The sequence below is a fragment of the Vanellus vanellus genome (genome assembly GCF_965231255.1).
Source record: "Vanellus vanellus genome assembly, chromosome: 19".
Lineage (NCBI taxonomy): Eukaryota > Metazoa > Chordata > Aves > Charadriiformes > Charadriidae > Vanellus > Vanellus vanellus.
In genome coordinates, this window is record NC_138924.1 from 11403682 (window position 1) to 11422820 (window position 19139).

Consider the following 19139-nt stretch of genomic DNA (forward strand, 5'->3'; position numbering starts at 1 on the left):
GTCCCCAGCAACACGGGAGAGCTCAGTCCTCCAGCGGCTATCAGCCCAGTAAGCACACAGCAAACAGAGAGTAGCATCAGCACGAAGGAAGGGGAAGGGGACAGAACTTCAGAAACAAACCCACGCACGGTTTAGAACATCACTGTGCTTCCCATGGAAAGGCGACAGAGCTTCAGGGGTAGCACTGCTTCAAGAGCGGAAATTCCAGCTTCAGAGGACCTACTTTGAATTTTCTGGCTTACGCAGCACAGTACCATCCACCTGGAAACAAGGAATTTGGAGTTGTTGAGAGACAGGATGAGCGAAGGCAGCAGGGAGGCACAGGGCAGGTGTAAGACACCAGGAACGTAGACAGGTAAAGGCAAAGTGTGTTTGCTCTAAGCTATTATGCAAATATTGGCATATTTGGGTTTATTGCAGGAACACAAGAGTGATAACATTTGCATTGGTCAGAAAAACAAAATTCTTCCAGATCCCTCCTTTACAAACATGACTTTGAATATAGCAGCAATAGTAACAAAATACCTTTAGATAAGCTCAGAGAAGAGGCTGGTTTTATAAAACATACAAAGAAGGAAAAACCATTTGTTTTCCAACTGGTAACATTGTAACAGTTAAGTGTACAAACAAAGCAATGATAAAAATGAAGTTCTACAGATCTTTTCATCAGGCATTATGAATGATTTTAACAAGTTTGATTTTTTTTAATATCAGCAACAGGGAACTTCTCTTCTGGATGGCCTGTGTAAATGAAAGCAGTGCGTTTCCTCTCCGTGCCCAGCCAGAAGTGCGAGTTATTGGTCACCGAAACAGGTGTTTCTTTCTAAGCCTCTGTTAATTCAGTGGCATTGGCATGGTTTGTCAAGACATCTTCCAGATAACCAGACACTCTTACCCTAGCTTTGCCCTCCAGCTGTTTCTCTATCCCACTGAGGTGTTCGAGAGCTCCTTTTAACACACTCTCCCTCTCGCACAAGTCCGTGTGCGTTCCTGCTTCGTTCTCTTCCACTCCAGATTTCAAATATTGCAAGATATAGGATTTGATCACGTCCCCGTTTTCTGTTATGGTTCGCCAAATGACTGGCAGGTCCGTGCTCTTTGCCAGACTTAACAAATGGAGCAGAGCCTGGCAGATCTGCGTCCTGAGGCTGGCACTGTACTTGAATTCCAGAAAGTCCTCGGTGTCCTCACTCTTCTGCAAGGCCACCACCAAGGCACTCCAGATTTGGCAGAACTGCTCAGTGGAGCCATAGCATTCCCTCCTGCTAGGGATGGAGAGAGCCATAGCTGATTTGATTCTAACTTTAAAATTCTTGCAGGACTTCACTACTGAGGAAAGCGCACTATACGCTTGTGTGGTCCAAGGAGCCTCTCCTACAAAAAAACAAAACAAACAAAACAAACCATAACACAAAACCCCCTTTTCAATCAGTCAAAATATACAAAATTGTCAATGTATCTCCTAAACATTTAATGAGCTTACATTTACTGTATTTATTCTGATCCAAATGAGAGAATCAAGGGTTATGAAATGAAAAATTAGTTTAAAAAGTTAATCTTCTGAAGTTCCATAAGAGGAAAAGTGACATTTTCCATCTCTTCACAGCTATAATCCCATCCTCACGCTCTTTTCTAACATGACAGATCCAACTGAATACAGCAGTTATGCCCACATTCACAGGACCTGAGCCTATCTCACTGGCGAGAGTTCTGGGGAAGGCATGACAGCCAGACTCAGCTCAGTTTGCTCTCCCCCCTCTCCCCCAACACATTTATAACAGAGACCTTCTTATCAAACCCACAACCTGCTGTGCAAATCCACAGCCAGTGGGACAAGTTACTCACCGAGTGGCAAGGCAGGGTTCTTAAAGACATTCCCCAGCGCGTAACAAGCATTCCAGCGCACTTTCATAGTGGCCTCACTCTGAACAGTAGAAATAAGGGCCTGAAGAGATTCCTCGATGGCTTCCCTAAACCTGGGGTTTGCTATGTGATACGGCTGAAGGAAATGAAGCACGTTCCCAAGGGCCCGGACTGCATTACTCTTTACCTGGAACACACATACACAGAAAAAAACAACAATTCTGGCTTTCAGCTTATAGGCCAAGCTTTTGTCAAGCCTGCTACAAAAGCACGCTCAGAGCCAAACAAGGAGCCCATCTGGAACCAGACTGGTGTCTTATCAGACAGCAACTTCCTAAGTGCCACCAGAAAGATCGTTCTCTGCAAGTGGTCACCCTGAAAAAAAAAATTACAACCAACTCCCACCCCACACTGGGGAAAAGTACAATCAAACGCTCTGCAGGTCAAACAACACGGGAAACCTCCAAACACCAGCCCTCGAGCGAGGATGCTGAGCTGCAGCTCCCTATCCATTGAGGCAAATGGCCCCTAAGTAACTGGTGCCTTTTTTCCTTTTTTTTTTTTTTAATTTTAAATAAAAATGCAAGGGTTAACTACGCTATAACTCCACCCTCCTTCCCCTCAGTCATACCTTGTCTCTGTCCTTGGATGCTTCAGTCGCAGATCGTAACATTTTCAACAGCAGGAGATCAGAAAATTCCTCTTGAAAACTTTGTCCCATGGTTTCCCTAGCAGAAGAATCGCGCTGTGAAATGCCAGCTCAGACGATCCATCCCCAAAGACGTGATACAATCCTTCACAAAGGCGTATGAACAACCTTCACTCTTTAGAAGGCTAATATGTAAGGCAGACCTTACTACATGTGACCACTATGTTTATTAATTTAAAACCAAACTATCAATGCAAGAAAGCCGGTTAGCAATGCATTAAGTCTGTAATAAAAAACTGAGGGCAATGAATTGCTCAGAGGCAATTCTTTAGCAGGAATATACGATAACTATTTCTCCTGTTAAAAATGTAACAGTAGGTTAGACTTCCTTCAGTCTTTGATTTGAGGAAGTGTTAAATATTTATTAATCTTACTTCTGTCTTATGTTGAAAGTGAAGTAACCAGGGAACGTGCAATTACACAAAGCAACGTACAAGAAACAGAAAATTGAAAAGTAAACGTGGAATATACTCCAGAACTAATGATTAGAAAGACCTGAACCCGAGCAGTTTAGAACTCAACCCCAGATGGATACGGGATATCCACGTGATACAGTGTCATACACAGGTAGACACACAGGCTGAAGAATGGGTAAAAAGAAGCATCCAAGCCAAATTTGGGCTTTTTTGATCCTAAGTAGATCAGTACCATCTGTCTGACGCTATGGGAATACGGGCAGAGAGAGGAGTTCCGCGGGCCACGGTGCGCTTACGTACATGTTGATGATCAGAGTGTCCGTGAGATTGCCCAGGGACCAAGCTGCTTTGGCACGGACATTCGGAGACTTGTCATGGAGGGAATTCAGAATAGCGTTTGCCGTGTCTGCCACAAACATCACATCCTGTAAAAGTAAAAATTGCTACAAAGTTAGAAAGTTTTAAAAACTCAGGTGGTTTCCTTAGTAACAGATACATTCTGGCCTTTCTAGGGAAAATGATACCTGCACAGAGACCGGCTCTATTCATATACTCTTCTTCTTTTAGGCAACAACTTTTAACGTTGATGCTCTCTGTACAGCTTTGTTTGACCTTTAATTAACAGTCTAAGCCTGCATGCTCACCAAGTTCACCACTCTCTCGGGTTGCTGTTGCAGAAAGGTTTCAATGTATTATTTAATTTCATTGCTGCTTTAGTTACTTTGGATTTTAACATAATTACCTGGACTGCCAATCTTACACTCATCAAATCTCACTCTTAAGAAAGTAATTGCTTCTCCAAAGTCCTTGTTGAGCTGCCTGTCTAATTTTCTCTTCTATGGCACATTACATTTTATTTTCATTGCCTTGCCTATGGTAAAGGATTTTCTTTCAAAATATTTGGGACTCAAATCTCAATGTCAGCTACTGCATAATTTTTTTATTACAATCACCCATTTAAGGCCACACTAGTACAGAGTCTTCCAGCTCAGCCAAGCTAATTTAAAAAAAAAAAAAAAACACACAGCATTTTTCCCTAAACAAGCTTTACTGCTTAGTTTTAAGCAAAACTGAAGCCTTCACATTAAAAACTCACTAAACTTTACAGAGTGCTGTACAGCTGTTCCCTTCTTCCCAGCTCTACCTCACCTCCTGCAGCTCCTTCGTGCCAAGCTAGCCCTTCCCACTTGTCCCAGAGAGCTCGGGGAAGATCCTGACCTCCCTCCTTCTGCTCGCACTCATGAGGCACTCTGCCTTCTGCTTCGTAACACCTAAAAGCTGCACTGGTTCTGTTCACCACACAGGAGGCAAGAGCAGGTCTGGAGACGGTAAAGAAGTGCTACACGCACGCTACAGACCAAAAGCAAGAAGGAAGGCCAGTTCATTCCAAAAGAACTCACATCCCGCATCTTATGGTTCATCAAACCCATTATAAAATGGCTCAAAATAAGAAAAATGGGCCAGTTCTGACCTGCCGAAGGCAAGAGAAGAGGATGTAGACTCCAAGCGCACGCGCAGCAGCAGCTTTCACCAGTGGGTTCTCACAGTGGTTCAGGCCAAGAAGCAGAGTGACGCACAGGATCTGCTGGTCATTCTGCAACGATATGAAGTCATGGCAATAGAGAGAAATTGGAAAGATCTCTGTCCCACAAAGACAGAGAACTGACAAATACTCTGGAAGACCCTAATATCTGGAATCTATAGAAGCTACCGTTCAGAGCTTACTCTTTTATTTAAAGTAAACTGACTGGCACTTCAGGATGCCGCACAAGAAATGGGAATGCTTCCAGCAAACATGATCTTGTTGCTGTTAGATAAGACCACAAAGGAAACCAAAATATTAGTTATCATCCAAACGCAGAAGGCACGGCCCATCAGAGGTAAACCAGACTGGATCGGTGGCTTTTTCCTGTCTTACTTCACTCTTTCCCCCTCGTTAACAAGGACAGCCAGGCAGATTAAGTTCATCTTGGACAGATTGTCAGTTTACCAACCCATGACAAAGATCTTTGTTTCATCGGAGCAAAGGGTCAGTGGGCACTGACTTGACCCCACATGGCCACAGGGGCAAGAGAGCGTATGGGATCAAAGTACAGAGCGATGAAGTACATGCCGTACTTGGGAGAAATCAGACGGAGAATTCCAGAGATACTGCTGTACTAGCAATTCTTGGGCAAATGAGATCTGGCAGAGTACTCCCCATCAAGAAGGGCACAGTGACATAAAAGGAGCTGCACAATGCAGCGGTGATACGCTGCCAAGGCTTTCATGTTTAAAAACATATTTCATGTTGCAAAAGGAGAGTAAGGCCAACACATTTGTCTGCTTCTGCCAGGGCTTAGTGTTTTAAACACCAGCCAAAAGAAAAAACATGCTTGCAAATCAGTGAACGTCAGCCTATGACTGTTAGCTCAGCTGTCTCTTCAAACACTTAACCAGCAAAATAACAACCCTTCACCCCTCCCTCATGCAATGAAATTCTTGCCCTCCATCTCCCATGCATCACTGCCAAGGCTGAGTATTCATGGCAGGGCCAAACAGCTTCTGTGACCCATAGTTTAATTGTTTTGACAGACTAATTACTCCCAATGCTGCCTTTTCCAGTCTTCAATAGTCACAACTTCTTCAGAATGTAAAAAAAAAAAAAAAAAAAAAAAAAATATTCTGGAAGATTCCTCTACCCTCTCCTTGTAAGTTTTGAAAGGCTTTACACTACTGCAATCTGGTAGACAGGAACAAAGCCTCACTAGGTAAAAAAGCCATGCTTAGAGGTGTGCTCTCTTACCTGTAAATTGCTGAAAGCTTCTGGCAAGATAGAGGACAGGGCATCACAGGCACTTGTCTGAAGAGTCGCATGTGGAGAGTTCTGAAGAATGCCAGGTAAAGGGCCATTTAACATCATAGTCCAGAAAGTTACAACCTACAGAGGAAGCAGCCAGGTTTACTTATTTAAACTCAGCAATTATGCTTAAGTTTATCATAGATTGTCTTTTTCTTCGATCATCTTTAAGACATACTTACAGCAGGTAGCATAATCACATGTGAAAGTGATTACAACTGTTTGGAAGCCTAAAATACTTCACATTCAGAAACATTTTAAAGATATTTTACTATTGCTATCAAGTACTTATTCACCGAGTTCTGTTTGTTTCCTTCTCAAAGACACATACACTCAGATTAGATTGGATTAGATAGAATTATGATCCCAATCTTGAATCCACACAGCTGGCTATTTTCATTTGCCTGAATATCAAGCAACAGAAACCCAGTGCTACAGGACACATTTCCTATCTTGTAGGGTCACTGATGACCAGCTCAAAACTTTGCATACACCAAAGAAATTTATAAACTCACCTTCTGTTCACACAAGCAAGACTTAAACAGGTCTATGTTACTACTAGAATGCCAGTTCCTCAGTTTCTGCAAACTTATCCAACAAACAGCCTCAAAAAATTAATTTTTCTGAAATCACTTATGTTACAGTTCTGGCCACTCCCTCTACACTTGTGAACAGCCAGAACATGTAAGATGGCTCTTGTAACAATGCAAATTCACCAAAGCTCTAAAAGCATATGTCTAGGTTTTATGCAGCAGTAATGATGTATGCAAAATCTGCACTGTTCTTCCAGCTTTCTGACTTACAGCAGGCAGGAAGAGGAGGGATAAAGAAAGGCAGAGAGGCAGTGTTAACATGATGTAAAAGGAAAAAAAAAAAAAAAAAACCAAAATCCCACACCTGCCTACAGACAAAACCAGATACCAAAATAATGCAGGAAGTCTACAAAAATTGTACGTATCGGCACCTATAAAGCCACAGGGTAGTAAATCCCTTTCTGCTTTCCTGCAACTGATTTATCTGTATTCATACCAGTAACCTTGCAGAGTTCAAGAAAGGAAGCTCAGTGAAGTGCAATCTCAGAGGGAGCCCACACACTTACCACGCTGACCGGTACTCTCTGATCAGGGGCAACGGCTGAATCAGGTTTGTACTGCTGTAGTACACCTGTGCCCAGCTCCTCCAGAAGCTGCAAGGAAACAAAGAGCAACTAGGTCTTTATCAGGGATAACTCAAGTACCATGGAAGCATAGCAACCTCTACCTAGGACTATACGTACTTACCCAGTAAACAAAAATAAAAGATTCAGTATTGTTTTGGACTCTATTCTATCCCTGCTAGTGAAAAAATTAGAGGAAAAGCCTTTCTTGCATAAAGTCTCCAGCTAGAACGGCGCAACAAATTGCCAAAGAGGAACTCTCTCTGAGCTTTCTTTTGGATGACAGACACAGCTGGTTCCTGCATCAGCTGATGCTAAATCAGGGAAGGGCCAGTGTTACAGTCCTTGCATGTCCCAAGCTTCCTGGTAACTCAGCAGAGCAACAAAATGCTGCTGGGAATTCAAGATTGGAAGCAGAAGGTGCATTTCGCAAAGTGTCAGGGTACTGCATTTCTCAAAGAGCTACAGCAGGCACCAGCTCTTTACGGTGTGCTACATCACACACACACAGATGCCCTGAATACACATCACTACTCATCCGTATTTGCAAAGCACACCAATAGATAAAATTGACTTGGTAAAACAACATTGATGTTTCCTCATGCTCTTACTTTGGCTCCATGAAGCTGAATGGATGGATCCATTTCTTCCATGCATCTGCAAGCCACTTCTCCAAGTTCTAGGATATAGCTCTGAGCCATAGCGAAATAACCTTTTACAAGAAGAGCCAATACCTAAACACAAACAAAAAATTTCATTCAGCGTTTTTTTCCTTCTGTTAAACCAAAATACCCCAAATACACACAGAGAGGATGTTCATGGGTTAATCAACACTGGGACCATATACTAAACTCTGATGCAACAGATATACCTTGCAGCACAACTTCTAGAATACTAGAGCTAATTAAAAACCTCCCTCTTCCATTATCTTGTTCAGAAAAGGGCCACAAAAGCACTATCAGGTAGCAACGCAATGAATTATTTACTGTAAGTGAGGTCTCCTGTAGCTAAAAAACTAAACAAGAGTGCCTGCAAGAGCAACACTCTCCTATAACACCACTGCTGTGTTCTGTGAAGCTGAATTTAACAAATATTCATTGTTCCAGAAAAAGAGTGAGACTCCTCAGGATGTACGTTACAAAATCTTACCATTTTCTGTGGTTACATGAAGGCCAAATCTCAACATTCACAAGTACTCCTTTAGTCAGGCCAGCATCACTCCATAGTTCCTTGCAGACTGTTCTTCAACTGCAAGGTTCTTCCCCACTGCTTTCCAGCAAACTTTAACTTAGATTCTGTATGGAGGAGTTTGCATGGGGAAGACTCACAGCTTTCACCAGATGCCAGCACACACAACCAAATATTGAAAAATAATGAAGGTAAGAAAAAAATCACAGGCAGCTGAACTTGCTGCAGCAGTTTTTCTATGGGACAGTTATGCTGCGGCCACATGCACAGAAACAAAACATTTCTGCTCTTTCAGTCACAGCGGCTCAGACATGCTGCACCAGCAAATGCTTTAGGCTAAACCTCACCGAAAGAGCTAGGAGCAAAGGCAACCCACAACTGAGGCTTGGTAGACATGAGGGAATTTGATATTGTACCAAGCTGCTCATTTCACAAGTTAGCTGTCCATCCCCACCTGTAAGGATTCCAGTCGAAGGGGACACGGTTCATAAACACTGGAAAACGATGGAAAGTTGGCATCGCTGTCAGAACAGGAATCCTCTCTGGGCAGAACGATGATGGAAACGCAGAGACGGAGAAGCCAGCACGGTTCTGAAGACGCACATCCTGCTGCATTATCTGGTGGCTCCCCTTCTGAGGGGAGTGTTTTTCTCCACTGCTCCAAAGAATTAAACCGGTGAGGGGTTACACTACCACTGTTGTTTAGCCCTGAAGAACTGGGCTGTTGCAAAAGTAACTGCACCTCTGGTAAAGGAGCTTGGACAGATACTATAGCCCCTAATAATGTGAGGCTGGAGACTCGAACATTAACATCTGCAAGAAAGAACAGGGCAGAGGAAGAAAAAGCCAGCCCGTTAGCATCTCACTGACATGTCAGTATCCTTCTTCAGCAATTTTCAGACAAGACAGGTCATAACATATGTACTGCTATCGAATTATGTGTTTATGAAGCATGGGGAGGGGGGGGGGCATCCACAGCTATTCTGTAATAACCAATGCTGAATTAAGATATAACATATGCAAGTGGCTCGAGCCAAACAGAATGCAAACCTTTGTGACAAATGTATGGCTTTATCTGGTTCCAAACTCTTGTCAGCAACCCAGGTTTTAAACGGCCGTATGGTGCATTTGAAACCAAATTTGCAAGGCACTGAAACACACAAAAGAACATACGTGCAGTGGCGGTTACAATGTCAGCCTGGCCTCCAACAGATTTGTTTTTACATTTGCAATTTAGGTCATTTAGACAGCTAATTATCTGAGGGCACCTGAAAACAAATGCCCCAATTATCTGCTGTTTGAAAATTGGTTACAAACTTGGCTCCTAAGAACAAGTATTTAACTACTGTGACCTGGCAAAAAGACCAAGGAATTTCAATAGCCCATGGAAAGCTTTTTTTGCCAATTTGAGTTCCAGTTGTAAAGCCAATGGGAGTCTTCAGAATCATTTCATAGGTTCCTTCAGCTCCAAAAAGACTACACAAAAGAAATGCAGGAACACTAGAACTGTGCTGAAGAGAAAAGAGACCTTAGGACTCTGTAGGAAGAGTCAGTCAACAAAGCCTTGTGAGACGACAACAGCCCATTTCCCACCACCACCTTCGTCCTCCACAGCTACAATAATTTCTGTGCAATCTTTCTTCAAGACTTAATCTAGATACCAATATAATCTTTTGGGCAGCATTTGAAACATTTACAGTACAGTTACCTTGACTATTTGTGTCAGTGTTTGAGAAGAGGATTCTGCCACCAGAGCTAGCAGCAGGCAGCGGTGCAGCTCCCGGATGCTAGAAGCAATAGTTACGGAGAAGGGAGTAAAAGCTCTCTTGTGATCATTAGCGTCTTCAGCAACAGAAAGAAACTGCTTAGAACCTTCCAGGATGGCTGAGAGAACTTGAAGAGCACAGGCACGGGTCTGAAACGATAAAACACTTCTGTTACCCACTTTTAACACCTCCTTTGAGCTGATGGAGAATTTAAGTTTATGAAAGTCTCTTTCTCCAGCAAGAGAAAATTCAACGCCGCCTACCTTTTCTCCTAACTTTAAGCAGCATACAAACAATCCTTTGTTTCCTTAAGCAATACATCCTCTTTTGTTTCTTGCAGTACAGTGACCAAGCAACACTAACACACTAGCCAAAGTACGTACTGAAGGTCAGAGGAGACAACTCCTAAGATTAATATGGGAAAAATACAATGTTTTCTCTACTCAGAACCGCCTCACCTTTGGAGAAGGGTCCTTTAAAGCAATAGTCATCAAGGACACTGACTGGGGACTGCCAATACCAGGTGCATCAGGAACAAACGCTGACCAGTAGCCATAAAGAACTCTTTTTTCTATTGATTTTATAGCAGAGAGGAAACAGGCTAGAGCCCCTTGACGAACATTGGCTTGATAAGATCTTAAAAACAAACAAAAAGATCAATGAAATAGCAGCAGTGAAAAGTGATGGACTTCACCTCTTTCACTTATATTAGCGGCTAGCTGTGAGAAGACATTTTTTAGACCAAGAACAGGAAGAGAAAGAACAAATTTACTTTCAAACCAGTATGAGAAAATTGGAAGGCAGTAATTCATACCACCACATAAATCAAAAGGAAAAGTGATTTCCTCAACAGTTTTGATTAAGAACAAAGTGCTAGGATCCTGTGGAAGTGTAAGAGTCTGCACATGTGTAAAATTTGTGCGAGATCTACAGGAACAAAAGGCATGCTTTAATGTAATACGCGAGCTTAAATTGTTATGAACAACGGTTTGCTCTGCCACCACGCTTTATGTTTACATGAACAACAATCACCTCATTTTACTCTGTATTCCACCTTCAGCATCAGAATATTCCGACTCACTGCTGCTGATTCTTTTCCAACCAGTATAATGTGAAGATAAGTGATCCTTTCCAGCAGGCACGCATGCAACATCTGATGTGTGAGTCCGAGGATCTGAACAAGGACTGTTCTGCACATCCCCCAAGCGTAATTTCAGCATGTCTGCTCCAAGGACTGATTCATTTCCTGCATCACCCAAACCTTCTCTTCCTTCTTCCCCAAACTCTCCCTTCTTTTGTTTCCCTTTGGACTTTTTTCTTCGGTTCTGTTTTAAGATGAAAAATATTCTTTTTCAATCTTTTGAAACAATATCTAGAAAGATATGCAAACATTCTATAGTTGTAAATCTTTTACTAAGGGAAAAAGGTCTCAAGTGAAAACAAAACTAATTGCTAATCCAGAATAAAAGCAGAGTTTAATATAATAAATCATGCTGTCTGTATAGTACAACAAATGATACAAGTTTCTAAATGAGTTTTCAGATGAAATTTAGTTTAACCAAGAGTTATCACAGCTATTTAGCATCTTCCGATACAACAATACTGCTCATAAGTGCAATTACATGTACGTGCAATATTGTACATACAGAAACAATCACTTCTTTCGTATCAGAGTCTGCAAACTCTGCCTAATAGTAGCAACAGTAACACCAGTATAGTAATACTTTAGTGTAAGTAGGCAGTTTATATCTGAATAGCCTCAAAAATTAAGCTCTGGCCTCTTCATCAGTAAAGCAAAAGATTTCCAACAAAACTTTTAGTTAAAAGTCATATTTCACACAACAGTGATTTAAGAGGAGGAATAGTAAATACTTCTCTAGTTCTTTTAGATTTACAGTACATATTTAACACCTAAAGAGAAACAAGTCAACATGACTATACAACTTTATTTTCTCTAATGTCTTTCAGATAATTGGTAATCCAAAATGTTTACAGGGTTAAAAAATAACCCGTAAAAGGATTAAGCAGAACAGATGAGGGAGGGGGAAGTAATCAGACTCTAGATGAACTTGACTTCCTTAAGAAAGAGTCAAACAATTGCGCAAGTGTTAGGAGAGAAAACGTAACTTATAAAATAAAAAGCTTTGGCTAGTCTGCAGGCACCAATCCCACGTCTGCAGGCCAAGAATTCTTGGCTATAGATGAATAACTGATGCACACAGCTTAACTCAGGAAAACCAACCTCTGCAGAGCCGTTTGTTCTTGTCATCCAAGTTTACAAAGCAATTTTACTCAGCGGAGAGATTTATAATCAATACCTTTAAAGCAAAGAATGTGAAATGTATCACAGGCTCAGAACACAAAGCCTGTTAGCCACTGGTATCACGTCAGGTAACACACAACCACAACAAACATGCACACAATGAGCACGCAGTAGAATAAGTATAGTTTCAGCTTACCCCTGTCTGCTTAAAGGTGGCTGGTTCTGATTGTTCTTGTTTGATGGGCGACCTTTTATCATACTGAGGCAACGGAGCTGGGTACAAGGCTGCAGGCATTTCTATGCTCAATCCTGGCAGTCCATGAAACATACATTTCTAGAACAGTAACGAAAATGTTAACATTCCTTCCCTTTTTGATGCACAAAGATTTACTGCGTATTTACTCAGGTGTTCACCAAATTTCAGTTGGGCTTGTGATCCTTCCCCCAGGTCTTGCCTCTCCCCACGCTATGTAACAGCTATGCAACATCTGAAATTCAACTATCTCTAGAAGGATTTTAAGTAGGTCCAAAAAAAGCCAAGCCTCCCATCTTTCTCTCACATTCTTTTGTGGGAAGCACAGTTAAGATGCTGTGAGAGAAACTCTGTTTTTTTCTTTATATCTCACACTACATTTCCCCCCACGCAGCTTTCAGTGTCTGCCTCTTTCTCAAGGTGGATTTACCTTTAATACTGCAAGAAGAGTTCCAATTTGATCAGTTTGCATTAGTTTCATCTTCCCACCATTGAGAAGTGACTGGATCCCTTTCAGTGCATTTTGCAGTAACTGAAAACCAAAATACAGAATTACTTACTTTTCCTTCCCAAAATACCGAAGGTTCACATTTTTCAAGTGACCCTCTAGGCAATTACTATTTTGCTCAACGTAATCACCGGGCCAGTTACTCATGTTTATTAAGAACAAAGATATTAGACTATTTAAGCGAAATCTCAGTTGACAATATTCCAGGTTTCATATATTCCAAATTCCAGTATTCCAACAGCACAATCTCCTAATTAGAGTATTCTAGACAATTAGACTCGCACTTACCATGCAAAAAGTGATGTCATCTACATCAGCGGTTTTTGAAGACTGTAGAACACTTAGAAACGTTTGAAAACAGACACTTCTGTAGGACTCATCCAAGTACGGCTGCCCAGGCACACTAAAATTAAAGCAGGAGGAGACAAATGGTTGGTTACAGTCCGTCCCACAGCTTTATAACATTACACAAACTCAGCTCCAAGCCCTCCGCTGGACTGAAGAGCACAGCCCCAGAGGAGGGATGGCTCTTTGAAAGGGATCAGCTTTGCCACTATAAAGAACAAAAGGAAACCTTCTGCACAAAGAGCTAGAACAATCATAGTGTGCCTTACACCTACTCTGCTACTGTGGCCACCTTCTCAATTCCAACAACTCTCCAAGCATAGCTTAACAAGCTGTCATGCTTACAAATGCTTTTTAGGCAAAATTTGGCATTGAAAAGGGCCTAGAATGACTTTTGCCATTTCCCGAGTTTCCATGAAGTCTGGGCAATCTTAATGTGCTGAAACATTCTACTATCCACTTGGCTCACTGCATGAAGAGAGGGCAACTGCATTACTTCATCTTTGCAACCTTGAGTACCATTTAGGAAGAGCTGGCCACTGTTGCAGTGGATTTAGAGTCATTTAACAAATTCTTTTGTAATGGATTCCTAAGTATCTCGTTCCAACACATTTAATTACTTCAAGCCATCAACACATGTTTGATAATATTTGCAGGACAACTCTAATATTGCAAGAGATTTTCCTGAAATTAGAATCAGAGAATAGTTGAGGTTGGAGGGACCTCTGAAGATCATCTAGTCCAACCCCATTGCTTGAAGTAGTAGGGTCAACCAGAGCAGGTTGCCCAGGACTGTGTCCAGTCAAGTTTTCAAGATTTCCAAGGATGGAGACTCCACAGCCTCTCTGGGCAACTGGTTCCAGTGATCGATAATCCTTACTTTTTTTTTTTTTTTTTTCTCTCCTTACATTTAATTGGGTTTTCCCATATTTCAGTTTGTCCCCATTGCCTCTTGTCCTTTCACTGGGCACCACTGGGAACAATCTGGTTCTGTTGCCTTCGCTCCCTGCCATCATGCATTTATACACATTGGTAAGATCCTCAGTGAGCCTTCTCTTCTCCAGGCTTAACAATCCCAAGTCTCCACACAGAAAAATCATTGTGCCCCAAACTGCCAGATATTGCATTTATTTACATTAAGTAGCTCTTCAGACTTTATCTATAAATGCCAAAATTCCAAGATTTTGTGTTTGGTTGTGGTTTGTTTGTTTGTTTGTTTGTTTTAAAAAAAAAGCCATCTGTTCAGGGGAACTATTAACCAAAAAACTTTACAGCAAGTCCACGTATCTATTGCTTTTATTAATTGCTTGCTTGCCCAGAGTATGGTTAGTCAAAATACATGTATACAGCTAATAAAGATTTGACATTGCTGTGGCATCAGCATATTTACATGTGGAATGGAAAAATGGATGATTTGCAAAAGAGTATCTGACAGTCATTACAAAAACTTGTAGCTGACCATTTCTTATGCAAAATTAACCCAAAGAATCACTGCAGGGACCAGACAGCACACCACTTTTTTTTTTTCCCTTCCCTAAACTAATCTCTGTAACATTATTTCTGGAAGACCTAGAGTTTATGGTTTTATCCACTGATGATACAATATCCTGGAGCACTAAAGTATTAGATTTCAAATCCATGCTTACTGGTCTTGAATTTACCATTCCTAGCACAAACAGAGCAGACCAGCTGTCTGTGCCGTCAGATGTACATCTTCTAAAGCATCCACTCCACCATCTGAAAAGGTTTGCACGCACCTGAGACACAGGTTTGCCATGCTGCGTACTGCTGCCCTCCTGAGTTCCACGTCTGGCTGAGCAGAATCACTGAACTGCACCAAGAGCCCAGTCTTGCCCAGCAAATCCGGGAGATACTAGAACAAACAACCAAAAGTCATTAGGGGTCAGTGCTCTTCTCTCAGCCTCCTGGTTCTTGTTTAGTAGATAAACACATCTATACTACGAAAAAAAGATTTGTCGGCTGCAATTTCAGATTCCATAGAGAGATTATGTTTATAAAAAAATGACATGCAAATATTGATTTCCAAAGTTCTCTTATTTTGTATTAAAAAAAGTGTTGAGCGCAAGCATGGTTCAGATTGAGTCCCAATTTATGCTTTCTTCACAGACAGAAAGCTAAGTCAGTAACAACTGCTGTACCAAACTGCTGCAGTTATACAGGCTACAAACCCACGCAAGCTGGCAGCTCCAAAACTGCCAGCATCACCACCCCGCGCTTCGGCTCAACAGCAGAAACTGCTCTGCAAGCTGCCAAGAGCTGGTGACAGCAGGGGAATTCAACACATCAAACACTACCAGTCACACTGCAGCAACAAGGGGCTTTGTACAAACCTCAGGATTGAGACCTGACAGTCTCCAGTTTGAAACGGCTTTGAGCCCACTGCACACTAAAGACCTGATCTGGTTACAGGATAAGTTTCAGGATCCTCAACGGAGCCTGCTGAGTAATGTGCAATTTGAAGCTCCCCGTGCTCTTCCTGCCTGATCTACAGGCACATCAGGGTGGTTAGGCTGCAGACTAAGCCTGGTGTCCTTCTGGAACAGTGTGTGCCTTCGGCTCAAGGCAGGTAGCAGGTGCTCCCTACAGCTGCAGCCTGCAGGTATGTGGCATGGAAAGAATCTTGCTATCTACTGATTATTAGTATACGCACCTATCACACCTGAAATTCAACTTTTCCACAAATATCAGTCACTATTTAAATGGGATTATTCTTAGCATAAAAGGGGTGGCGATTTGACAACGTGATACTTTTTTAGTCTTTCTTTTGAGGAAAAAGAAAGTAAGAACAGTAAAAGGGTGCAAATATATTTGTGGTTACTTTCTCTTAGCCTGTAAACTCACCTTCTGACATTTAGGCCCATTATTGTAAACAAGAGCTGCTAAGGCTTGCAGAATTTCAACATGCGTCCAAGAGTTACATTGCTTAAGTGCAGAGATGCAGTAGGAGAGAAGAAAATTCAAGTTCTGTTCATCAACCATCACCTGTCCCAACAAAAAAGGACCGTGGTCAAGAAAACATCCTCATGTACTGCTGGAGTCAAAATAGCCAGACACGTTGGTTACAGACTTGGGTGATCTGGCTGTTAAAATTATACACCATCACAGAATCAGCTGACACTTAAGAAATGGATAAATCAACACAAGTATCCTATAACCAAGAGTATTTCTGATGGTGTATAGCTTCTGACTGAGAGGAACCACACCAGAGCCACAGATCAGAACCTCAGCTAAGAATAAATAAGCAATACAATGAAAATCCGGGAAACTCTGCATGAAGGTTGGCTCCATAGCCCCATAAAAAGAGACAGAATGCCTCCCTGGCTTAGAGCAGGACCAACATTGGAAACGAGGGACAAAGCCAAACTTCCGTACCTGAAATCTGTTAAGTAAGTGATGGATAAGCTGACAAACTTTGCTGACAAGATGCTCCTGATCAAGGTGAACCAGCTGACAGGCTTGGACAAGCACAGCACAAACATCCTGGAAAAGAAAGCCTCCTTTTATTTTTTAGAGACAACAAAGCTAGGGTGGAAACCACATCACCAGCTAAGACTTTGATCACACAACCAGATCTGCGCATGGATACCGTTAACATCAATACACGCGGATAACGTAAAAAAACGAATGAAACCCCAGCTAGTGAGCTTCCCAAACCTTCAGCCCGACGCAGGGATATGCTGACACGGATTCAAATTGCAGGACTGCTGCTCAAAAAATATCACTTAAACACTGGAGCAAAGCCAATAATAATGGCAAAAGAACAATACAAAGTTAGATCAAGGAACAGAGGTGGGGTGGGGGAAAGAAGCATAAATTAATTAATTTCAAAATGCAAAGCCTACTCTGGAAATAAAATGAAGAAAAATTGGTAAATCAGCACTGTCTACGGCGTACTAACGAATGACTGTGTTCTCAATGAAGCAGTACCAATACTGAAAAACTACAGTACTCAGCTTTGCAAGGCTTACTTTAAGACTACAAAATTTTTAATTGTTTTAATAGCAGACTACCCAGTCCCTGTACCTACAGTCCCAGCCACCACCCGCTCACTGGTGTCACCCACCATCTCCACCCGCGTTCATGCCCTCCTGCCACTGGGCCACACATGCCGACGCCAGCAGGATTTCGGCACATGGCAGCAGAGCTCACAAATCACCCAGAGAGATGGGGAAGGGAATCAGAGCAGGTGGAGGCAGAAGAGAACAGGGTCATGGGGAAGAGAGCGGAAGACGTGTAGGAAAATCTGTGGTCTGTAGTGAGCCGGCCCGTGGGGAGCCGCAGGGTGGTATGCACAGGGCTGCTGTGTGGAGGCACCAGGTGAGATGATTGTGGGGCCCTCCACACCAGTCTGCACACACCCACAAAAACACAGACGGGCAGGGGCTGGCAGGGACCTCTCAAGATCATCCAGTCCAACCCCCTGCCACAGCAGGGTCACCCAGAGCAGGGTGCACAGGATGGCATCCAGGAGGGTTCTGAATATCTCCAGAAAAGGAGACTCCCCCCCCGCCCCCCCTCTGGGCAGCTGTGCCAGTGCTCTGCTGCCCTCACAGGAGAGAAGTTCCTCTTCATGTCGAGATGGAATTTCCCATCTTCCAGTGTGTGCCCGTTGCCCCTCGTCCTGTCGCTGGGCACCACTGAGGAGAGTCTGGCCCCGTCCTCTTGCCACCCGCCCCGTAGGTATTGATCAGCACTGATGAGAACCCCTCTCAGCCTTCTCCTCCCCGGTCTGAACAGCCCCGGGGCTCTCAGCCGTTCCTCAGCAGAGAGGTGCTCCAGTCACTGCTGGAAGCCCACCCGTAGGATCACAGAATGGTTTGGGTTGGAAGGGACCTTCAAGGCCATCTAGTCCAATCCCTGCCGTGAGCAGGGACATCTCCAACTACATCAGGTTGCTCAGAGCCCAGATCCAACCCGATCCGGAATGTTTCCAGGGATGGGGCAGCCACCACCTCTCTGGGCAACCCGGGCCAGTGCCTCACCACCCTCAGCATAACAGATTTCTTCCTTCCATCTAGTCTAAATCTGCCCTCTTTTAGTTTAGAGCCATTACCCCCCGCCCTGTCGCGACAGGCCCTGCTAAAAAGCTTGTCCCCATCTTTCCCGTAGGCCCCTTTGGGCAGGGGAAGGCAGGTGGGCCCGCGCCCGGCGGAAGTGTGCGCTCACACCTGCGAGCACGCGCGCACCCGCGTGACGAGCACACTCCCGTGACGTGCAGACCCTCGTGCGAGCGCCTTCTTCCCCCCCACCCCGCGGCCCGAGAGCGCACATCCCCGCGGCCCCGCCGTACCTGCGGGCTGGGCCCGGCCGGCGGCGGCGGCCCGCAGCTCTCGGAGATGAGCTGGTCGAAGAGCAGGTGGAGCTCGGTGCGGCGGCCGCCGTCGTCGGGCCGCTCCGCGCCGGGCTGAGGCCGCAGGGCGCCCAGCCGCGCCAGGTAACGGCGGAAGGAACCGCCCGGCTCCTCCGGCTCCGGCCCCGCCGCCACCACGGCCGCCATCTTCCCTCTTCCCGGCAGCGGCGCTATGGCAACGGCGAGCACTTCCGGGGCGGGGGGCGGCTACGGCGGCCGGGCGGGGCCTGCGCGCAGCGGGCGGGCCTGGGCCCGGCTGAGGGAGCGGCACCGGGGCTGGGCCCGCGCTGGGACTGGCACTCGCCACAGGCGTCCTCCGAGGGGACCGGCTTTCACCGCCAGGGAGCCGGGGACGGCGGGGCACGGCGAGGGGCCGCGGGGCTGGGCGAGCTGCGGCGGGCGCGGGGCCTGCAGCCGTGACGCGCCGCCAGCGGTGTCACCCCCACCGCCGCCACGCTGCCC

At 44.2% G+C, this 19139-nt stretch overlaps 1 protein-coding gene across 1 annotated transcript; it reads right to left on the minus strand.

Annotated features, from left to right (window-relative positions):
* Positions 1-358: 358 nt before the first annotated feature.
* Positions 359-18824, minus strand: HEATR6 (HEAT repeat containing 6; the record flags this gene model as incomplete). The annotated part of the gene is made up of 20 exons (XM_082493117.1): positions 359-1374; positions 1846-2050; positions 2495-2591; positions 3289-3413; positions 4460-4582; positions 5774-5908; positions 6927-7013; positions 7595-7717; positions 8626-8984; positions 9222-9321; positions 9880-10086; positions 10396-10573; positions 10970-11262; positions 12397-12534; positions 12884-12985; positions 13250-13364; positions 15064-15179; positions 16169-16309; positions 16700-16807; positions 18618-18824. The coding sequence occupies 20 exons, from the start codon at positions 18822-18824 to the stop codon at positions 824-826; spliced, it is 3510 nt and encodes a 1169-aa protein (XP_082349243.1). The 3' UTR covers positions 359-823.
* Positions 18825-19139: the final 315 nt, after the last annotated feature.